The following is a 19,549-nucleotide window of genomic DNA, read 5'->3' on the forward strand; positions in this document are numbered from 1 at the left end:
GGAAGAAATTCATTTACCTGCAAGTCTTTAACTGTGTTTATTTCTTTCTTCAACAACAAGCTCTGTGGAGACATTTGATCATTATTTACCAAAGTTATGAAGGGAAATCATATATTTTAGCCACCTGATATAATCTGCTCCCCCATAACATGGGAAAAATTAAACAAATCCTGTGAATTTTGAAACTGTCATTATTTTTCTATATTATGTTTGAAACATTTATTATTTTATATTTTGAAATCTTAAATAGTTAATAAAAATATGTCAATTCTCAATTGAAAATGTCTGGAATAGCATTACTTCAGACATTTTGAAAAACGAAACATCTTCAAACTTGGAAAACAAAGTCCAGCTGTTTTAGTTTGAACTTTTCTTTTGAAATATTTTTGTAAATGTTTAGATAAACATTTAAACAGAAAAGAAATTTCATAAAGATCATCAAAGGGGAAACGGATTATATCAGGAGGCTAAAATATACGGTTTCCCTCTCATAACTTTGGCAAATAATGATTTAATGTCACCAAATCCACAGGATTTATTGTTGATGATGAGAGGAATAAACACAGTTAAAGATTTGTAGGTGAATGAATTTCTTCCCATGTTATGAAGGAGGAACGGAATATTCCAGGCAGCTGAAATATCCATTCTCTCCTCCCCTCCTCCCATATGTTTAGGAAATAAACAGCAACTGTTTCCAAATTCTCAAAAAATTTTATGTGTGATAGCATGTAGTATACTAGAAATTTCTTTAATCCAGTAATCTGTCATATTTTACATTAGAACAGGATTTAGCAGAGAGTCTACTCTCTCATCTTTTCTGGAAATCTTAATGTTTGTGTCCTGCTATCAGCCAGTTTCCGTCCTCTTATATCAGCAGTGAAAAATGATAAATACTTCTGACTTTTATTTCTGTCAGGCTTAACTGACACAAGCTGGAAAAAGACAGATTCTCTTGGTGTTTAAAAAATAACACAAAACAGCTTAAAAGGACCTCGCATATTTATTTATTTTACAATTTTTCTTATTGCACAGACAGAATCAGACTGCAGAGCTTCTACATACAGTATCTTGACATTTTGTTTCTGGCATCATGATATTAGTAGAGAAGTTCGTGGATCTTTTTAAACAGAGTACAGAGAGAAGTAGGCAGAGCTGCAGATTTAAAGGTGAAACAGATTTATATATATTTAGAGATATATTTTATTGCAACATGCAACAAAATATATCTCTAAGTGTACCAGAAAGTTTACAAGAAAGAAAATATGCTATGCTATATTTAAAATGCAGCATATCCATATTTTTCTGGATGGAATTAAAATTGTACTTCTAGGGAGGCATGATTTATCGATACTGGCACCGAAATCAGTTGTTATTCTTTTATACATTAATGTTTTTGGGGCTCTAAATGTGTAATGCGCTAAAAGGCATCTGTCTACCTACCTATAAATATATTGTATTGTGGTACTCTTGTGTTCTCAAAAATAAGAGAGCATTTAATAAATATATGTTTGAGCTCATTTATGAAAAATATAAAAATCTAATGAAAACGTTCGGGTTGAGTAAATGTAGGTCCATCAGCCTCCACCCGAGTGTCCCCACCAATTTTCATTACAAAGTTACACACTTGAATGTTGGTATGAAATCAGTCCAAAGACGAAAGTTTATAACTTAAGATGCAGCTAGTTAGAAAAAGACATTATAGACAGAAAAAAATCCTGTACTAACGTTATAGGGGTGTAAATCACATCCATCATGGCGATTCGATTCAGTATCAATTTCCTGACCCAATGATTCAGGAAGCGAGGTAGGAGGGCAAAATAGGTTTAGCGCCGCCGCAGCACGGGAGGGAGAATTACGCCCAGAAGCAAATGGATAAAAATAGACCGGAGGAAAAAAAAACATCAATCGATTCTCTTGCGGACGTGTCGATGCATCGGATCGTCGGCTGTTGGATCGATGCATCGATACAAAACGATTATTATTTACACCCCTATAACGTTAGCAGAAAGGACACTCTGAGAGGAGGAAGTCATTATTGAAAACGTATCATAAAGGTTTGACTTCAGGTTGCAAATGCATTTTCTCAGGTCTCTAGAAACTAAATGATTATCATCTTCATCATGTTTGGAGGGGAAAACTGGAAGCTTGCATGAAGTATGGAGATGGCAGAATGTTGATGCAGGTGTAGTAAAACACTTTCTCATGTCTGTTCATATAACAGACATGAGGAGGAAGTTTTAAATTACATGGAATCAGTGTTGAAGTTAACGCTTGGACATAAATTAGACAGTAAAGCTGTGAATACAATAAAATCATATTAGTGTAAGCTGCTGCTGTCTTTTGTTTTATTGCATTTAAATTTGATGTTGTCCACCAGGTTCTTCTTACTTTGGACTTTAACCCAATAATTAATCATCTATCAAAACCACTAACTAGCTGTGCTTCACTTCCTTTAATGGACCACAGCGGGTAACACTTGGAACCCATGTGACAGTCATGCCTCTGTCTGTAAACATCGTCTTTGTGTGAAATGAGTGTTACAGAGACAGAAGTCCAACAGAGACTGGTTGATATAATGAAGTATGGAGCGCATTTTTGTTCTGTTGTTGCAAGCAAATTACAAGTTTTTTAAATATTCTACTTTTTTGGGGGGGATACCACAACTAATCACCTTTTGTAAATGTAAATAAATAAATCTGATTTAAAAATCAAACTGAGAATACTTTTTGCTGTTTTCTTAAGTCAAATTTATGAAATACATTATTTTAAACTACTAGTGGTCAGCTGGAAGTGAGCAAAAATATTTTCATTGGTCAACTAATGCATCAAGAGCAAATGTTTGTGTTAGGTTCTAAATAAAGGAAACTTTATCAATAAAATGCAAAAAAAAAATTCAATAAAAAAATTCCAACAGAAGGGAATTTAAATAGCTCAAAGTTGAAAACATAAAATATGCAAATAAAATAAAAATAAATAGAAAGAATAGTTAAAAAAAAATCTTTCTCTAAAGTTACTTCTTGCATAAAAAATCTTTTTTTTTATTTTTTATTTTTAAGTGCTATTTCTGGATTGATTTTTATTTTATTTTTTTTTATTTCGACTTACAAACAGGAAATCCAACATGTTGAATTTTCTCAGAGGATATCCTGTTCCTGAAGTTTTCCCTGAGTACAGATGCAAACATAACACGTTAAATGTGACATGTAGTCAATACGGAAGAGGATTAGGGCCACTGAAAAAAAAAAGTTAACTGATTTTTAAATTTTATTTCATTTTAATATGGGAAAAAATTCAGAATTCTGACTTTAATCTGAGAATTTTGACTTTAATCCCAGAATTCTGACTTTAATCTCAGAATTCTTACTTTAATCTCTGAATTTTGACTTTAATCTCAGAATTCTGACTTTAATCTCAGAATTCTGACTTTTTTTCTCAGAATTCTGACTTTAATCTCAGAATTTTGACTTTAATCTCAGAATTCTGACTTTAATCTCAGAATTCTGACTTTAATCTCTGAATTTTGACTTTAATCTCAGAATTCTGACTTTAATCTCAGAATTCTGACTTTAATCTCAGAATTCTGACTTTTTTTCTCAGAATTCTGACTTTAATCTCAGAATTTTGACTTTAATCTCAGAATTCTGACTTTAATCTCAGAATTCTGACTTTAATCTCTGAATTTTGACTTCAATCTCAGAATTCTGACTTTAATCTCTGAATTTTGACTTTAATCTCAGAATTCTGACTTTTTTTTCTCAGAATTCTGACTTTAATCTCAGAATTCTGACTTTAATCTCAGAATTCTGACTTTAATCTCAGAATTTTGACTTTAATCTCAGAATTCTGACTTTAATCTCAGAATTCTGACTTTAATCTCTGAATTTTGACTTTAATCTCAGAATTCTGACTTTAATCTCAGAATTCTGACTTTAATCTCAGAATTCTGACTTTTTTTCTCAGAATTCTGACTTTAATCTCTGAATTTTGACTTCAATCTCAGAATTCTGACTTTAATCTCTGAATTTTGACTTTAATCTCAGAATTCTGACTTTTTTTCTCAGAATTCTGACTTTAATCTCAGAATTTTGACTTTAATCTCAGAATTCTGACTTTAATCTCAGAATTCTGACTTTAATCTCAGAATTCTGACTTTAATCTCTGAATTTTGACTTTAATCTCAGAATTCTGACTTTAATCTCAGAATTCTGACTTTAATCTCAGAATTCTGACTTTTTCTCAGAATTCTGACTTTAATCTCAGAATTGTGGATCTTAATGTAGATGGGCACAATGAAGGAAGAGATGTGGAGCACTCAGCTTCACTGACAAAGATGTGAGTTGTTTGAGGTGGCCAGTGACACATTCGTGGAAAATTACCGAATTAGTCAACTTTTACGTGCCAGAGGCGTCCCCTCATTAATGGAGGAGCAGAAGGTCATTAAAACAAGAGAGCTAGTCTCTAAAACAGACATGGCTATGGCTTGATGCTAACATGTTTGTTCTCTGTCAGAATTCTGAGATTAAAGTCAAAATTCTGAGATTAAAGTCAGAATTCTGAGATTAAAGCCAGAATTCTGACTTTTTTTCCAATACTAAATTGAAATAAAATTTTAAAATCACTAAACTTTTTTTTTTTTCCTAATCCTCTTCCATAAGTCAATCAGAAAATGTTTCCACAGGAAAAAAGAAAACACCAGTTTACCAAACAGAGTAATAATTAGGTCAAAATTAGTTTAGGAATTATCTCTATTGATTGTGAATTGTCGGCCATGTTTATTTACTCCACTCATGTTTGATCTGGGAAGTTTAGTGAGATTTCTTGCCTGGTTGATGGACTTATCTGAATGAAATATGTTGTTAACTCATATTTTGGTTCTTGGGGGAGCTGGAGCCTGAGATGACAAACAAACAATTTCCAATATTAATACAACTTGGAGGGTTCTCCAGCCTAACTCCACATGAAAACTGCTCCAACTTACCTGCACAAATGTGGGCGGTTGTGCAGGAAGTGGTACCTTCACAATACCTCACTTCAAAAGATCTGTTTAAAAAAGCAGTTTTCACACACAATGTAAGAAAAACAGGATTCTTTTATTTAACAGTTACCAACCAAAACTAAATAAGAAATATTCAAAAATATATGATATTTGAAAAAAAAAAAACTATTGATTTTATTGAGGCGAAAAAAATACATGGAGGGTAATATGAAGGGATGTCCTGAGTTGAGGCGTCCAGGCAGTTCTTCTTTTTCAAGACAGCAACTCCACCTCTTTCAGTCTAACTGGATATTGCTTCCCACCATCCCAACCCATGATGCAGGTTTGTGTGTGATTGGTGGAGCTGGCCGGAGTCAGTCCTGAGCCTATCAGACACTACTGAGGGAGTTAAAACCCTGAGGCATGAAGGGAGGATGAAGAGGATTAGTGCAGATTACTGAGCAGTTTATAACAGCAGACAAGAGGAAGAAGAGAGAACAAACCAGTTAGGAGATAAATTCTTATCAACAGGCCAACTGGACTGAACTGGTGCAGTAAACTGGCAGCAGCCTGTCAGAACAGACTCTACCAGTAAGTTTGTGGAGGTAGGTTGAACTGCTGTGGGCTGGGCTGGAGTCAGCAGCCGGCGTGGATGGACGGGTTCCAGGCGTATGGGGCGGGGAAGGCCGGCGGTGCCTTCGATCCTCTGACCTTCATCAGGCAGCCTCAGACGGTGGTCAGGATCCTCTGCTGGGTGAGTCTAATGATGATGTCAGCTGTCAGTTAGAGAAGGGGTGGAACCACCTGGGGACTGCTACAGGTGTGAACTTAATCAGCTATGGTTTGGTTCCTAACAATCTATAGAGGTATGATGGACATGGTGGGATTTTGGTATAGGAATCCTCCCTCTGATTGCTTGGCTTGGCCGAAATCAGAAACCTTCCGAGAAAACTGAGGCTAAACCTCCATCTGAACATCTGCAAACATCTGTAAAAACCCGTGGGTCAGAGAGCCTCAGAGATCTATCGATGTACTCAGATCAGTGATACTGAAACTTCTTGTTTGGTTCATGCTGGAAGCTGCACAGTGGAAACCAGAACTATTGTTTCCTCTGCTTCTCAGTCACCTGCAGCTGAAACACAGAGGAAGGTGCAATAGAATGCTGTGCTTCTGCATCATAGGTGTGATCCTACAAGTAATGGTTACCAAACATGACATGCAATAGATAGATAGATAGATAGATAGATAGATAGATAGATAGATAGATAGATAGATAGATAGATAGATAGATAGATAGATAGATAGATAGATAGATAGATAGATAGATAGATAGATAGATAGATAGATAAGCAGCCAAAATGGCCCTTCACAGTCAAATGACAGTCGAATGGCAGCCAACTGTCTGACCAGGAGAAGGCACTTCTATTTAGATCTTAAAGTCCACATATCACTACAGTAAGAATATTTTAGTACAAATATTGATGTTTAAAAAAGGAACCTTAGGAAAGTGAGGAAATTTTAAATTGCTACTACTGTAATAGATCGAACTTTCAGTCTAAAATGACTTCCACTCCTTGCAGATTTAGATTTATAATTTGACAAAGTAAACAGTTTCCAGCACTCAGCACTGAAGCTAACTCATCTTGGAGAGGCAGAAGATGTTTAGATGTTTCCTCTAAAATTAAAAAGACAAATCCATTTTTAGGGACCCTGATTCTTTGAGGTAGGAAGGCCTCCTTACCTTGACCCTAATCTTTAGCTTTAAGATTGCATATATCAGATTCAACTTTGAACTATGGGTAACTTACTGTTTTTTTTTCTTTTTGTAAAGATCCTCAGGTTCCTCTGACTCAGCTAAGATTATAATCTAAGTGACCCATCTCACATGATTTAGATGATTTATATTTTTCCTTTGTGGCTCTGTAGATGACTTTGGATCTGTTCTGTGACTCTGTGAGTTGAGGCCGGTCAGTTTGTGTTCCTCTAGCTTCAGATGCGTAAGTGTGACTCAGTCATGAGACCAGCTTTAACATTCCTGAGGCTGAGCACAAGACCTGTTGAATAAACGCTTGTTGTTTCAGAGTACTTTGCTTTAACTGGACAGAGAAATGTACCCAATTGGTTCTGATAATTACCATATGAAGGAGAACTTTGATCCGACGTTTGTTGTTCAGATGGAGAAGAAACCTGAACCATCTTCACATACAGATTGTTGATGAGGTAGTTTATTAAACACATTGGATGATGTAACTTTACTTCTTAAGCTCCATCCAGATATGACATGACTGTGGTTACATGGTTACAGAAGTCAGCCTGCTAACCTGCAGGGATTATAACAGCAGAAGAAGGAAGGCCCTATGTCCCGGCTTGACCCATCTGAATAAGCTCTACTGATGTTTGATGGATCCAAGGTCCTCAAAAAAAAAAAAAAAGTGACCTTTTGAGGAAACTGTCCTGAGAAACATCTTCACTGTGACAGCGGTAGGAGGTCCAGTTTGGTCCGTCACACCTCTGTCCTCATCATAATGTAGACCACTGGTTCTCAAACTTTTTTTTTCCCCTAAGCTTCAACTTTATGTGGGATCTTCAAGCACCACCAAAATGTCAGATATTAAAGAATTAGTACACCCAAAACATGATTAGCCTTCATTTTCTACTCACCCCCATGCTGAACAACACTCTGGAGTACTTTTTTGATATCTCAAATGCATCTGGAGATCTGGGAGGCTTCTTGCTGTCTGCTGACATTCAAATAATGGAGGTCTATGGCGCCCGAGGCAGAAAGGTCCATAAAAGTCCACAAAAAACGTGTCAATATTCCTCCATACTGCTCGTCCAATGTATTCCAAGTGTCCTGAGTGGGTAGCGTCCAGAATTTACTCGAAACGAAGTCATTTAGAATGTTTTGAGAGCATAAACAGTAGTGTATAGGATTTCCTGAAAGCGCGTTCACGAGTCTATGGAAACCGGCAGACCAAACCAGATGAAAGTGCGCATTCAGCTCGGCAAAGAACTCATGCTCTTCCTCAACACTGAAGTCCTCAGACATTTTTCTTTCGTTGTTTCTTTCTTTGCACAGGTAAACAGCACATTTCTTCTTCTACACTTGCATTATTGGCAGAGCAGACGCTGAATGCGCACTTTCATCTGGTTTGGTCTGCCGGCTTCCGTAGCGTCATGAACGCGCTTTTAGGAAATCCTATACACTACTGTTTATGCTCTAAAAACATTCTAAATGACTTCGTTTCGAGTAAATTCTGGACGCTACCCACTCAGGACACTTGGAATACATTGGACGAGCAGTATGGAGGAATATTGACACGTTTTTTGTGGACTTTTATGGACCTTTCTGCCTCGGGCGCCATAGACCTCCATTATTTGAATGTCAGCAGACAGCAAGAAGCCTCCCAGATCTCCAGATGCATTTGAGATATCAAAAAAGTACTCCAGAGTGTTGTTCAGCATGGGGGTGAGTAGAAAATGAAGGCTAATCATGTTTTGGGTGTACTATTCCTTTAAAATACATATCGGGTCGCGGGGGCAGCAGCCTAAGAAGGGAGGCCCAGACTTCCCTCTCCTCCGCCACTTCTTCTAGCTCCTCAGGAGGAACCCCAAGGCGTTCCCAGGCCAGCTGAGAAACATAGTCTCTTCAGCGTGTCCTGGGTCTTCCCCTGGGTCTCCTCCCGGTGGGACGTGCCCGGAACACCTCACCAGGGAGGCGTCCAGGAGGCATCCTAACCAGATGCCCGAGCCACCTTAACTGGCTCCTCTCGACGTGGAGGAGCAGCGGCTCTACTCCGAGTCCCTCCCGGATGACCGAGCTTCTCACCCTATCTCTAAGGGAGAGCCCAGCCACCCTATGGAGGAAACCCATTTCGGCCGCTTGTATCCGCGATCTCGTTCTTTTGGTCATGACCCAAAGTTCATGACCATAGATGAGGGTAGGAACGTAAATCGGTAAAATGACCGGTAAATCGAGAGCTTTGCTTTTTGACTCAGCTCTCTCTTCACCACGACGGGCCGGTACAGCGCCCGCTTCACATCAGACGCTTTAGTAGAAAATGACTTCTGTAGAAGTCATATTCTGGGTTGTTGCCCTCCTAAGGCCTCCTCCACGTCTCCTGGTTGTGCCTCCAGCCTCTGGACACTACGCAGACATACATACAGTCAACCTTCTTGCCACAGATCGCATTGATGTGCCATCCTGGATGAGCTGCATTACCAGAACCACTTGTGTGGGTTGTAGAGTCTGTCTCAAGCTACCATGAGTGTGAAAGCACCACCAACTTTCAAAAGTGACCAATACATAAACCAGAAAGTGAACTCCTCACCTGCAGAAGCACTACTTTATTGAGTGTCTTGCTAGTTGCCAATCCTTTTTGGACAGATTTTTTTTCATGGAAGTTTGATTTAATATAAGTTTTATTATCTTGTGTATGTGTCCCCACTATTTTTTAAGCAGTGTATTTAAAAAAAAAACAACTAAAATGTGATTTGCTGGATTTTTGGCTATGTGGGGGTCTGAAACAAAGCTCAATGAAGTTCTGCAGATAAAACAAAATAATAGTTCAGCCATGTTAAGCAGGAATTATATGGGAACCTGTTAACATTTCAGGAACATGTTAGATACATTTTACTTTACATGTTTAAGAAGCGGAGATGATTAAGGTCAATCGTGTGGGTGATTCTCTACAAATTAAGAATGACTAATCATATTCATCAAATGTGCGTTACAATGAAAGTGGACTTGTACTTTTTATCCATTGTTTAGGCATCAGTGGGCAGCTTGGAGCACCCAGTGTTTCACCACTGAAGCAAAGAAAAGCAGCATACGTGCATGGAGGTTGCATATTCAATTCAATTCAATTAAAAATACTTTATTAATCCCAAAGGGAGATTAAATGTTGCTCTAACTCATAAGTTATTTCCTAAGCAGGTGTTGTAGGTGTTGATAGCTGAGGGCAGGAAGGATCTTCTGTATCTTTCCTACATTTTCCATTTTGATTGGGGAGTGGCGGCCTAGTGGTTAGAGCATTGCAATTTAAATCCAGAGGTTCTGAGCTCAAGCCCCACTCCCACGGTCTGACACTCTGTGTCCCTGAGCAACACCCTTAACCCCACACTGCTCCCCTGGCGCCGCACAGTGGTAGCCCACTGCTCCCCAAGGGGACGGGTTAAATGCAAAGAGTTCATTTCTTTGCTTTTGACCATGTAATGACAATAAAAAGCTGGAAAGAAAAATAATTAGGATTTACACTAACAGCATAATGCCAGTACATATCTACCCCTTTTTTTGTGCTAAATTATGTTGATGTTTGATTTTAGAGGTGTATGTGTTCCCATTTGGAAAAACAATATCTTGTGTCAAAATTTCAAAAATAAGAGTTGAAATTACTTGAAATTGTATATAAACAAACTTAAGAATGTGATTCCTAATTAGCAGTTTTGGACACTTAGGTCATCGAAATGTGGGGAATATTACTGGTAATTCAATGAATTTACCTGTGTTTGCTGCGCTGCAGGGGATTTTGTAGTCACAGCGGCCAACTGTCGCTACCCGACAGCAACAAATATCAAAGATGGCACAGGCACCTTGTGAGGAGGCAGAGTCACGTGACCAACGGGGGGAAAAAGTAGTGATCATCTGTCCGAACGATCCGTTAACTATAGAGTTCACTATAAGGTCCAATATATTAGCTTCGCTCTATATTGTGATTTAGGGATTTAAACACTAGACCACTCATATTTATTTCTCAGTAGGACCACAGCAAATTTTCTCTGTGAATTACGGAGTTTTAAACTTTTCTCTGGTTAGCTGGTTAGATGTCTAATAGGATCTGTTAGCATTGACCTAACTGCCTCCTTCTTGCCTCCAGCTCTTCTCCATCGTTATCCTGGGATGTGTTGCTAACGAGGGCTATGTCAACCGCCCTGAGGAGGTGGAGGAGTACTGCATCTTCAACCGCAACCAGAATGCCTGTAACTATGCCGTTGCCATGGGAACACTGTGTTTCCTCTGCAGTGCAGGTTTCCTGGCCCTGGATGTATATTTTCCTCAGATCAGTGGAGTGAAGGACAGGAAGAAGGCTGTCATGGTGGACATCGGGGTGTCTGGTAAGATCCCACCAGCCCTGCTTTAGTTCACTATTGATTTCATCATATAATGTGCATTTTCTCTCCACAGCGTTTTGGTCTCTCATCTGGTTTGTGGGTTTCTGCTTTCTGGCCAATCAGTGGCAGTTTTCTAAACCTGAAGACAACCCTCTCAACGAAGGTGCCGACGCCGCCAGAGCCACCATCTTTTTCTGCTTCTTCTCCATCTTTACCTGGGTATGCAGCTGAGCAGATTCGTTCTGCTGCCACCTGTTGGTCAGACAGAACCAATGTTTTTAGTAACATATTTTCTCTCTTTTGTATTTTTAAGTATTGCACTAGAAGTTTAAATTTTACAAGGACATTTTCAGCTCAATTTAAGTTTACCTTTTTATTAAAAATATTAATTAGCTTAATGGGAGGTCTAAACACATTTTCAGGGTATGTTCTTGGGTACCAAGAGAGATCACCTGTTTCCCATGCTGGCATAGATTATGTCACCCTCAGTAATCGAGTTGAGGGGGGATGGCCTCCCCCTTCTTAAAAAAATATAAAAAATCATCCCCTTCTTAAAAAAAAGACAACTTGATTTGAGAGGAATTTCCGCAGGTTCCAAGTTCTAAGTTGCCAAGATCTCCCTCCCCTGCTTAGTTTGAGAAATAACGTGTTTATAATTATGCAAGGTTCTCCACATAATCATACCTGCTCTCTGTGATTGTGGTGTGAGTTTCATAAGTCTGGGACAATAAATGTGAAAATAAGGAGGGGAGGGAATCTTCTGCAGGTTCCAGATTCTACGTTTAACAAATAAAATCTTAGAAATGATCTAGAATGGTGCTGAGAGCGCAATCAGGAATTGGCATCCATAATTTATTCATCTCACATCGACTGAAACTTGTCTCTATTTAAGTAAAATCCTATTAATTTGATTGTATCTGTTATTCAAAATTATCCATTTTAAGGCATTCATGTATAAGAAAAATTAAATCATTACGAATATGTTTGAAATGTACCTTTTCGATCATATTTCAATCTGTTTTGTCATCAATGTGCGGGAGTTTAGGGCGATGCACGCTCCCCTGCAGGGGAAGTAATTCTGGTAATTTCTTGTGTTTACAAAGCCGTACAAATTAGTTTATTTCTCATATGGGGACTTCCTGCTACTACCTTTTTATTAAAACCACTTATATGCTCTGTTCGAAATCCTGGGACGCGTCCTTAGAAGGCCAGATTTGAAGGCCGATTACGTCATAGCGCGGCGCCGAGGTCTGGTCAGATTCCAAGAGTCCTCGTTATGCAACCTTAAAATGCGTCCTTCTTTTTGCCCGATTTTGAAGGATGGGTCCGATGTATCCTCGGTATTCTTGGATATCCCAGGATTTATTGCGAAACCAAGCAAGCTGTGATTTGCTCCGTGATCAGAGGAAAGGTTACTTGTCGCAGAACAGTGGTGAAAGTTGGAAGTTCAGTTTAATATAATACAACTCTGTGAATAGTTCCGTCTGAAATGAATGAAAATAGTTGTTTTAATGGTTATAGAGTCAGATATGTGGCGGTAATGTTTGGTTTATCTAAAGGTTTTATCTGTTACTGTTTAAATGAGTTCAGCTGTAATTTCAGGACAGATTCTAATATATCTGCAGGGTGGGGACTATAAATCTGATTGGATTTAAATTTTTCTATTGCTGTTTTTCACAATATGCTTAACTAAGTATTTTTTGTTGTTGAATATTAGAGATTTTGCAGATATATATATTTTATACATACATTTTTTAGATTGACTTATATCTTTCTACCCCTTTTATAGAATAGAATAGAAAATCCCTTTATTGTCCCACAATGGGCAAATTTACAGCAGCAGAAAGATTATTGAAAATGGTCACACAAATGAGGACCTTAGAGAAATGTATAAGAATAACATAATAGGGAAGAGTTAAAATATAAACAATAAAATACTGTAAAGTGTTTTAACAATATAAAACTGGAGAATAAATAACCAATATGCAGCTATGGACATTTTTCCAGTAATGGATATTTGAAAATAGCAGCAACATCAGAGATGTGCAGAATGACAGCAGCAGGTTATTTAACTGACTAAGGTTTCTATCATTACATTTGATTTTATTTGTTCCTGCTCCCGGTGGTTGGAACCTTTATTCCACTCTGGATTCTTGTTAATGTAGTCTTTGTTCACTTTAACTTTAAAAAATAAATAAATAAACAAACAGTTTTGAAAACTTCGGTTTTCTTTTTTTTAATTCCTGCTTTGTGTGTCAACTTTCACGGTTGCTAAGCAACAGAGTGTACGGCAGTAAAACCCGCCGAAGGGTAGACCTGTTAGAATTCACAGCCAAAACTTTTCCGGCCTCCTTATTTTCACGTACTTGGAAGGATCCAGTCTAGGTAGACCGCGTCCTTGCAGGATGCAGCCCAGGATTTTGAACAGAGCCATATTGTCAACTTCCGATGACGTTAATTCTCTCCAAATTAAAGAACAAATTTTGTTTACTTTTTTAATGTCTTAAAATTTGAATGACAGATGGAGTCAAAGCAAATGTTTTTTTGGGTTCCATCTGAATCACTGTGGTTCTGGTTATCTCTAAGCGAAGGCCTGGTTTGTTAATGGCAGGTTACACAAAGAAAGTCTAACTTATCTTTGTTTTGATCCCTCTATTCATTCATATATCACTGGTTATTAACTTCAGCTTTTTGACAATGTAGTGCTTCATATCGGTGTTCTTAAATCTTTATCATAGAAAGTTTTTAAATTATAAAATGATCATTTGTATCACATGCCAGAACTGACACATTTCCTCTTTTTGTTTTCCTCTATGTTTGTATTTGTTATCTTATGGGTTTATATCTCGTCTCCGTCTGATGTGTCTGATGCTCTCTGTCCTGCGGATCTGCTCCGTGATGTTATTCTGTTACCGTTCCATGTTTTTATTTATTTATTTTTTATTTTGTGGTGTTTTTTCTTGCCCTGGTTTGTTCTTGTATGTTTTTTTTTGTTTTGTTTTTTGTGCATTATGCATTCTGTTCTGTGTTCATGCATGTTCATAATCTTTATATTCATGCGTCGTTGCTTAACATTTCGTCTCGTTATTCTATGTTTATCCTTTGTTCCACGCTGTGACACCATTTTCCGTGTTGTTCCATGTTGTTGTCTTGTGTTCCATGTTTTTCCATGTTCCGTTGGCTTCCATCTTGTTCCTTGTTGCTCTTCGTTCCGTGTTGTTATCCCTATGATCTATGCAGGGAGGAGTCAGTCTGCTGTCTTTGGAGCGTCTCAAGAGAGTCTCGTATGAAGAAGAGTACAACAAACTGTTCACGCCTCCTCTTTCTTGAAACAAAGCCTCACCTTTTCCACACAGCCAATCGGGGACAAGCATTTTTACACATTAATTTCTCCGTTTGGTCGGTCACCTCAAGCGCCTGTTATACAAAAGTGCCTTCTTGTTGCTCCAGCAACAGAAAGATTTTCTCGCAAGATGCTTAAGATCAAATCATGAACTCTGAATGTAAAGCTGGATGCTGATTTTTACCACAGAGACAGTATTCTTAAACGCAGTGTGCAAGCAGAGCAGTCGCCCCATGGCGGTAAAATGAATGCATGTTAAAGGATCCACTAAGTTGAAGGCTGTGTCCGAATGTCCGCTCTAACCGCTGTCTAGAGCACTTTATAGGGGTTACGCCATGTTTAATGAGTGTCCAATTGTCTAGTGGATAAAAAAGGTACCTGGAAAAGTGCAGATATATCCCAGAATGCTTTCCAAGAGCTCAAAAGAACAAAGATGGTGCAGGCACAGAGCAGAAGAAAAAAATAATAATGATAATACATCCAGAATCAGAATTACTTTATTAATCTCTTGCAGTAGATTCTTTTCTTGCAGCGCAACTGTTTATAGGGGAGATACGAATAAGATTTTAAGTATAATGGAATTAAATAATGTTAAAAAATATAATAAGACAGAATAAAATCAGTTTTCTGAGTTCACTATAAAGTCCACTATATAGTCTTCACTCTATATAGTGGTTGAGGGGTTAGGGCGGAAGTTGGGACACAGCAGAAGTCTGAACTACACAGCAGGAACTTCAATCTCATGCTGACAGACGTTACCTCACTGGAAAAAATGGAAATCTAGATGACTCTTTTTTTCTTAAAATAAGTGCATTTGTTCTTGGATTGAGGAGGTAAAAGAGAAATTTGGCCAATGGAACAAGACCATTTACACTTAAAATAGGAAAACACAACCGCATTGTCTTATTTAAAGTGTATGTTATCTAATTATCTTATTTTAAGAGTAAAAATAATCATTCTTTTGGCAAACTAGCTCATTTACAAACTCAAATTAAGGGTAAATATACTTAATATAAGGAATTTTTACTTAGTTCTAGATTGTTTCTCCAGTGCTGTCCCTGGCACTGTGAGAACTAATGTATGGAAACGTCAAAAGCTTTTGAAGAAGTTTTGTTTTCTGAGAAATATCTGAAATTCTGCATCTGGTTGATGGGTAAAATTAAGGTCTAGTAAAATGATCTGAACAGAACCTTTGCTGCTGGACAGGGAGAGCCTCGTCTGTAACTGATGAAGCCTCTAACTGAGACAAATTTAAATTTTCTCCTGCTTCTGTTTTTCCAACCAGATTATCTGTGCAGGGCGGGATCACCGTTTGTGGTTCCTCATCTATAATCCTGTTTGCTCCACCTGGTTTACCATGAGCTGAACTGATGTATTAAACCTGGCTAAGTGCTGAGCGGGTAGATGGTTTGGTTAGAGCAGATAATCAATCATAACCAGGTTAGGCGCAGCCTGCTGTGTGGTCAGACCTCATTCATCCTTACTGTCTGTAACATGTTGATGGTATGATTCTGTCATGAGTGTTCTGATGTAATATGACAATTAAACAACTGTACAGTTTAGCCGTGTGCTGACGTAACATCCTAAAAGGAAGTATACCTGGTGTCAGGCCTGGGGGCTGTGGAAGAGTAGATCTGTGTGGATGTTAAAGTTAAAAACTACTACTACTACCTTTAATCACCACCAGGTGTCGCCAGTTCCCCATCTTGTAATAATCCAAACATCTTCAGACACATTGTTTAACTGGTTATTAGTGTTTCTCGGTCTGGCCCATCAGAACAACATCCATCCAGCGGGTTGAGGTCGCCCTGCTGCTGCCAGTAGCAACCGATCCATCCAGCTGTGAACTGCATTGACTAAAGAACCTGAGCTGTTTTAGCAGATCCAGAATCATGTCCCTTGGTTGGTTCTGTCTGGCTCCTGCTCTTCTATCTGAGTGAGGTGTAGTTTCAGCCATGCTACTAACCACTCCTTCTGGTTGTAGTTCTGATATGTTCGTCCTGCTCCTGATATCCTCGCCGTGTTTTTGTTGTGGTCTGGATTCCTTTTTTCAGAGCAGGAATTTTACCTTGAATCTTAGACACTTTGTGAATTGGAGAAAGTTCTTCACAAGGTTTATAATTATAGAACATTCATATTTCATTGTTTTTGACTGTTCCAGACTCATATTCCAGGGTCCAGATAGGTCGATCCAAATGATCTAAAAGGTTGTGTACCTGAAGTCTGGTTTATGCTCAGAAACCAGGTTGTCTGCGTGTGTGTCGCAGTTAACGCAGATACGCCTCCGCCTTCCGCAGCCCTCTGGTGCACCTCCCCAAAATTGTAGGTGACCACAGGCATTGCCCCAGATAGCGTTGCACGGAGGAGAGAAAGGAGGCCTCTGATTGGTCAATTCTAAATCCGCTCTACACTATGTGTATTTCCTGTTTGGTACTTAATGGCAGAAACTCTGGCTGTAGTGCCGTCCGCAACTCCTGGCACACCTTGGACACTATCCCAGACACCGTACAGGACACTAGTTTTTAGCTCTGTGTCACGGTCTGTTGGTTTTGCACCCAAAGCTAAAATATGGCGTTGGATGAGGGGGTTGTGGACGCAAACAAGCTTGTCAAACCGACACACGGACACCCACAATCCTAGCTAGATCGTGATTGTCCCTCTTGCGTTGTGGAATGGCATAGCACACTTCTTAGAACCTTCTCCAAGACGTTCCTGTTGACTTGTCTGGGAGTAAGGATAAACGGTGAGACCTGTCTCTGCATATGAACTCTGGTTTCTTCTCATATCTATGCATGTTGTAACCCCCCTCCTGCTTGTAGCTGTTCTGATTTTTTTTTTTTTTTTACAAAAAGCCACCTCTGGGTTTTCTGTGACATGCTAACATTGTTTGTGTATCTTTCCTTTAACTTGTTAACATTCATCATGTTGATATCACATGTTATAGAACAAAGTGACCTGGCAAACCACACTGATAATGTGTTGCAGTCAGGTTTAGTTCAAGAAATGATCAATCAAGGACTGCTCCAAACTAATTTGTTCAGGGAAAGGAGAGACATTCGAGTGCCCATCTACCAAATTTTTGTTTTTGGCCAATCACCGAAACTAAAGCAATTGCTGCAGATTTCATGCGAAACCACAAAAACTAACCCTTTTATGCTCTTTGTCTTAATCTTTGAAAGACGACGTCATAGATTCAGACAAACAATGTGTTAGCAGCCACCTGCACTGCCATGTCTGTTTTAGTTCCAGTGTCTTGCTTTCATCACAGCTTTATGTCCTATTTAAATCACAATATTATAACGTGATTGGACGACCCAACGTGATGGGGGAGTGTTGGTCTAGCGATGGGGAGTGTTGATCAAGTGGTTAGAGCAGTGCGCTTAAACTCTGAGAAAGTTGCAAGTACCCTGTTCGATCCCCACAGCCTCCACTCTGGGTCCCTGAGCAAGACCCTTAACCCCACACTGCTACCCGGGCGCCACACAATGGCAGCCCACTGCCCCCCCAAGGGGATGGGTTAAAATGGGAGATTTAATTTTGTTGACAGTGTAATGACAAAGTTAAGTTCTATTTTATTCTACTCTATTTTAGGTCCGTTTGAAACGGCCTGAAGAGAAATCAGGACAGGATGGATTCTCATGTGTTTGTAAATGAAAATGTAGCTTGTAGGCAAGTTAACAAGGTAGGGAGATGTGTAACAAAGGGACATAAAAACATCTTTCATGACATGTTGGTCATGTTGTTATACTTTACATCTCCAACCCATGGTCCTAACATTTTAATATGTGAATTCAAACATGTTAACATCTATTACATTCTTCTGACATGAAAAATCTTAACATGTTCTTCCTAACTCAATAATCTGTCACATTCTTCTCATGATAACGCTTCATTGTGAGGATTTAAAATTTTTACTCTGCTCTTTTTAACATGTCAATGCGTTAAGCTCATTCCTAATTATTGGCCCGTTGTTAATTTTTCACGTTTTAACCACGTTGTCTGTTTTCCCGTAATGTTTTGTTCCCATGTCCTCTCTGATTCGTTCCTACGTGACGCTGTGTCGTCCTGTGTGTCTGCAGGCTCTCCAGTCTCTGCTGGCCATTCACAGGTTCAAACATGGAGCCGACACTGTCATCTTCAACCAGGACTACGTCGACCCTGAGCAACAGGAGTCTGCAGAGGCTTTTCCTACATATGAGTAAATCCATGGCCATGTGACAGCCAGGGGCGGGGCTTGAACTTTGTACAAAAAATGTCAGGATTCAGTTTTTTTACACTTTGAAACAAACTGTTTAGTTTGATGAAACTCATCTGTCTCAGAAGACAATCGAAGCTCAGAAAGCTGGAAGATATATATCTTTTTTACTACAAAATGTGTAAATCAGTAGATCTTTTATACCAGTGATCCAAGAGGCCAGCCAATGGTGTCTGTGTGAGATCAATATCTGGGACGCACAGACTTTCTTACACTTAGTGCAGAAAACGTTCACAATGAAAGCCTAGGAATCATTTAGTAATTCTACCAGCAGGAAAAAAAAAACCATTTCTTAAGAATTAATATTTTGCTTTACTTAGGAGTTGTTCACTACGGAAGCCGAGAGCGGTCGTGTCCCTCAGATGTTTTTTCACGGTGGTTTTCTAATTGAAAACGAAAGCTGTTTTCTCGTGATAATGAGATGATTTGTGTTTGTTTAACCTGATTACATCCTCCTATACCACAATAGCGGGAGAGGATTTATAAGTCATGGCAGCCTATTTGTAATTCTGTAAATGATCCTGTGTTTAACGTTTAGGTAATGAGAAGACGTTGTTGGTTTGATGATTTGCTCCCACTTCTGAGTCATAAGCAATTAGACCTATGCCTCCAGCGCTATAGCATCGGGTGTTTTCAGAACAGCCCCAGTGTTATGCCTGTAACAGGTATAAGATGCATTAAACCCCCCAAAACGGGTCCTGATGAAAGATTTTAAAAACAGTCAGATTTGTTTCTACTGTATTCCATGCATCCAATCATCCACCACGACCTGACTATGAGTGAAAAGAAATAGGAAATTAAAAAAAATATGATCTGCGCATACGCGGTACCACGACTGCACAACTACGGGCACAGCAGGCATGAA

The 19,549-nt window shown here is 38.8% G+C and overlaps 1 protein-coding gene across 2 annotated transcripts; it reads left to right on the top strand.

Moving 5' to 3' along the window:
* Positions 1–5,379: 5,379 nt before the first annotated feature.
* syngr1a (synaptogyrin 1a) lies at positions 5,380–18,917 on the top strand. 2 transcript variants are annotated; one of them, XM_038282261.1, is made up of 4 exons: positions 5,380–5,729; positions 10,852–11,089; positions 11,160–11,305; positions 18,509–18,917. In XM_038282261.1, the coding sequence occupies exons 1-4, from the start codon at positions 5,628–5,630 to the stop codon at positions 18,629–18,631; spliced, it is 609 nt and encodes a 202-aa protein (XP_038138189.1). In that variant the 5' UTR covers positions 5,380–5,627; the 3' UTR covers positions 18,632–18,917. The 2 variants fall into 2 exon arrangements, with proteins under 2 accessions (XP_038138189.1, XP_038138190.1); XM_038282262.1 differs by lacking the exon at positions 18,509–18,917 and adding an exon at positions 14,327–15,991 and having other exon boundaries at positions 5,390–5,729.
* The last annotated feature ends 632 nt before the right edge of the window (positions 18,918–19,549 follow it).

Source organism: Cyprinodon tularosa, unplaced genomic scaffold (assembly GCF_016077235.1).
Source record: "Cyprinodon tularosa strain WSP-4 unplaced genomic scaffold, ASM1607723v1 ctg104, whole genome shotgun sequence".
NCBI lineage: Eukaryota > Metazoa > Chordata > Actinopteri > Cyprinodontiformes > Cyprinodontidae > Cyprinodon > Cyprinodon tularosa.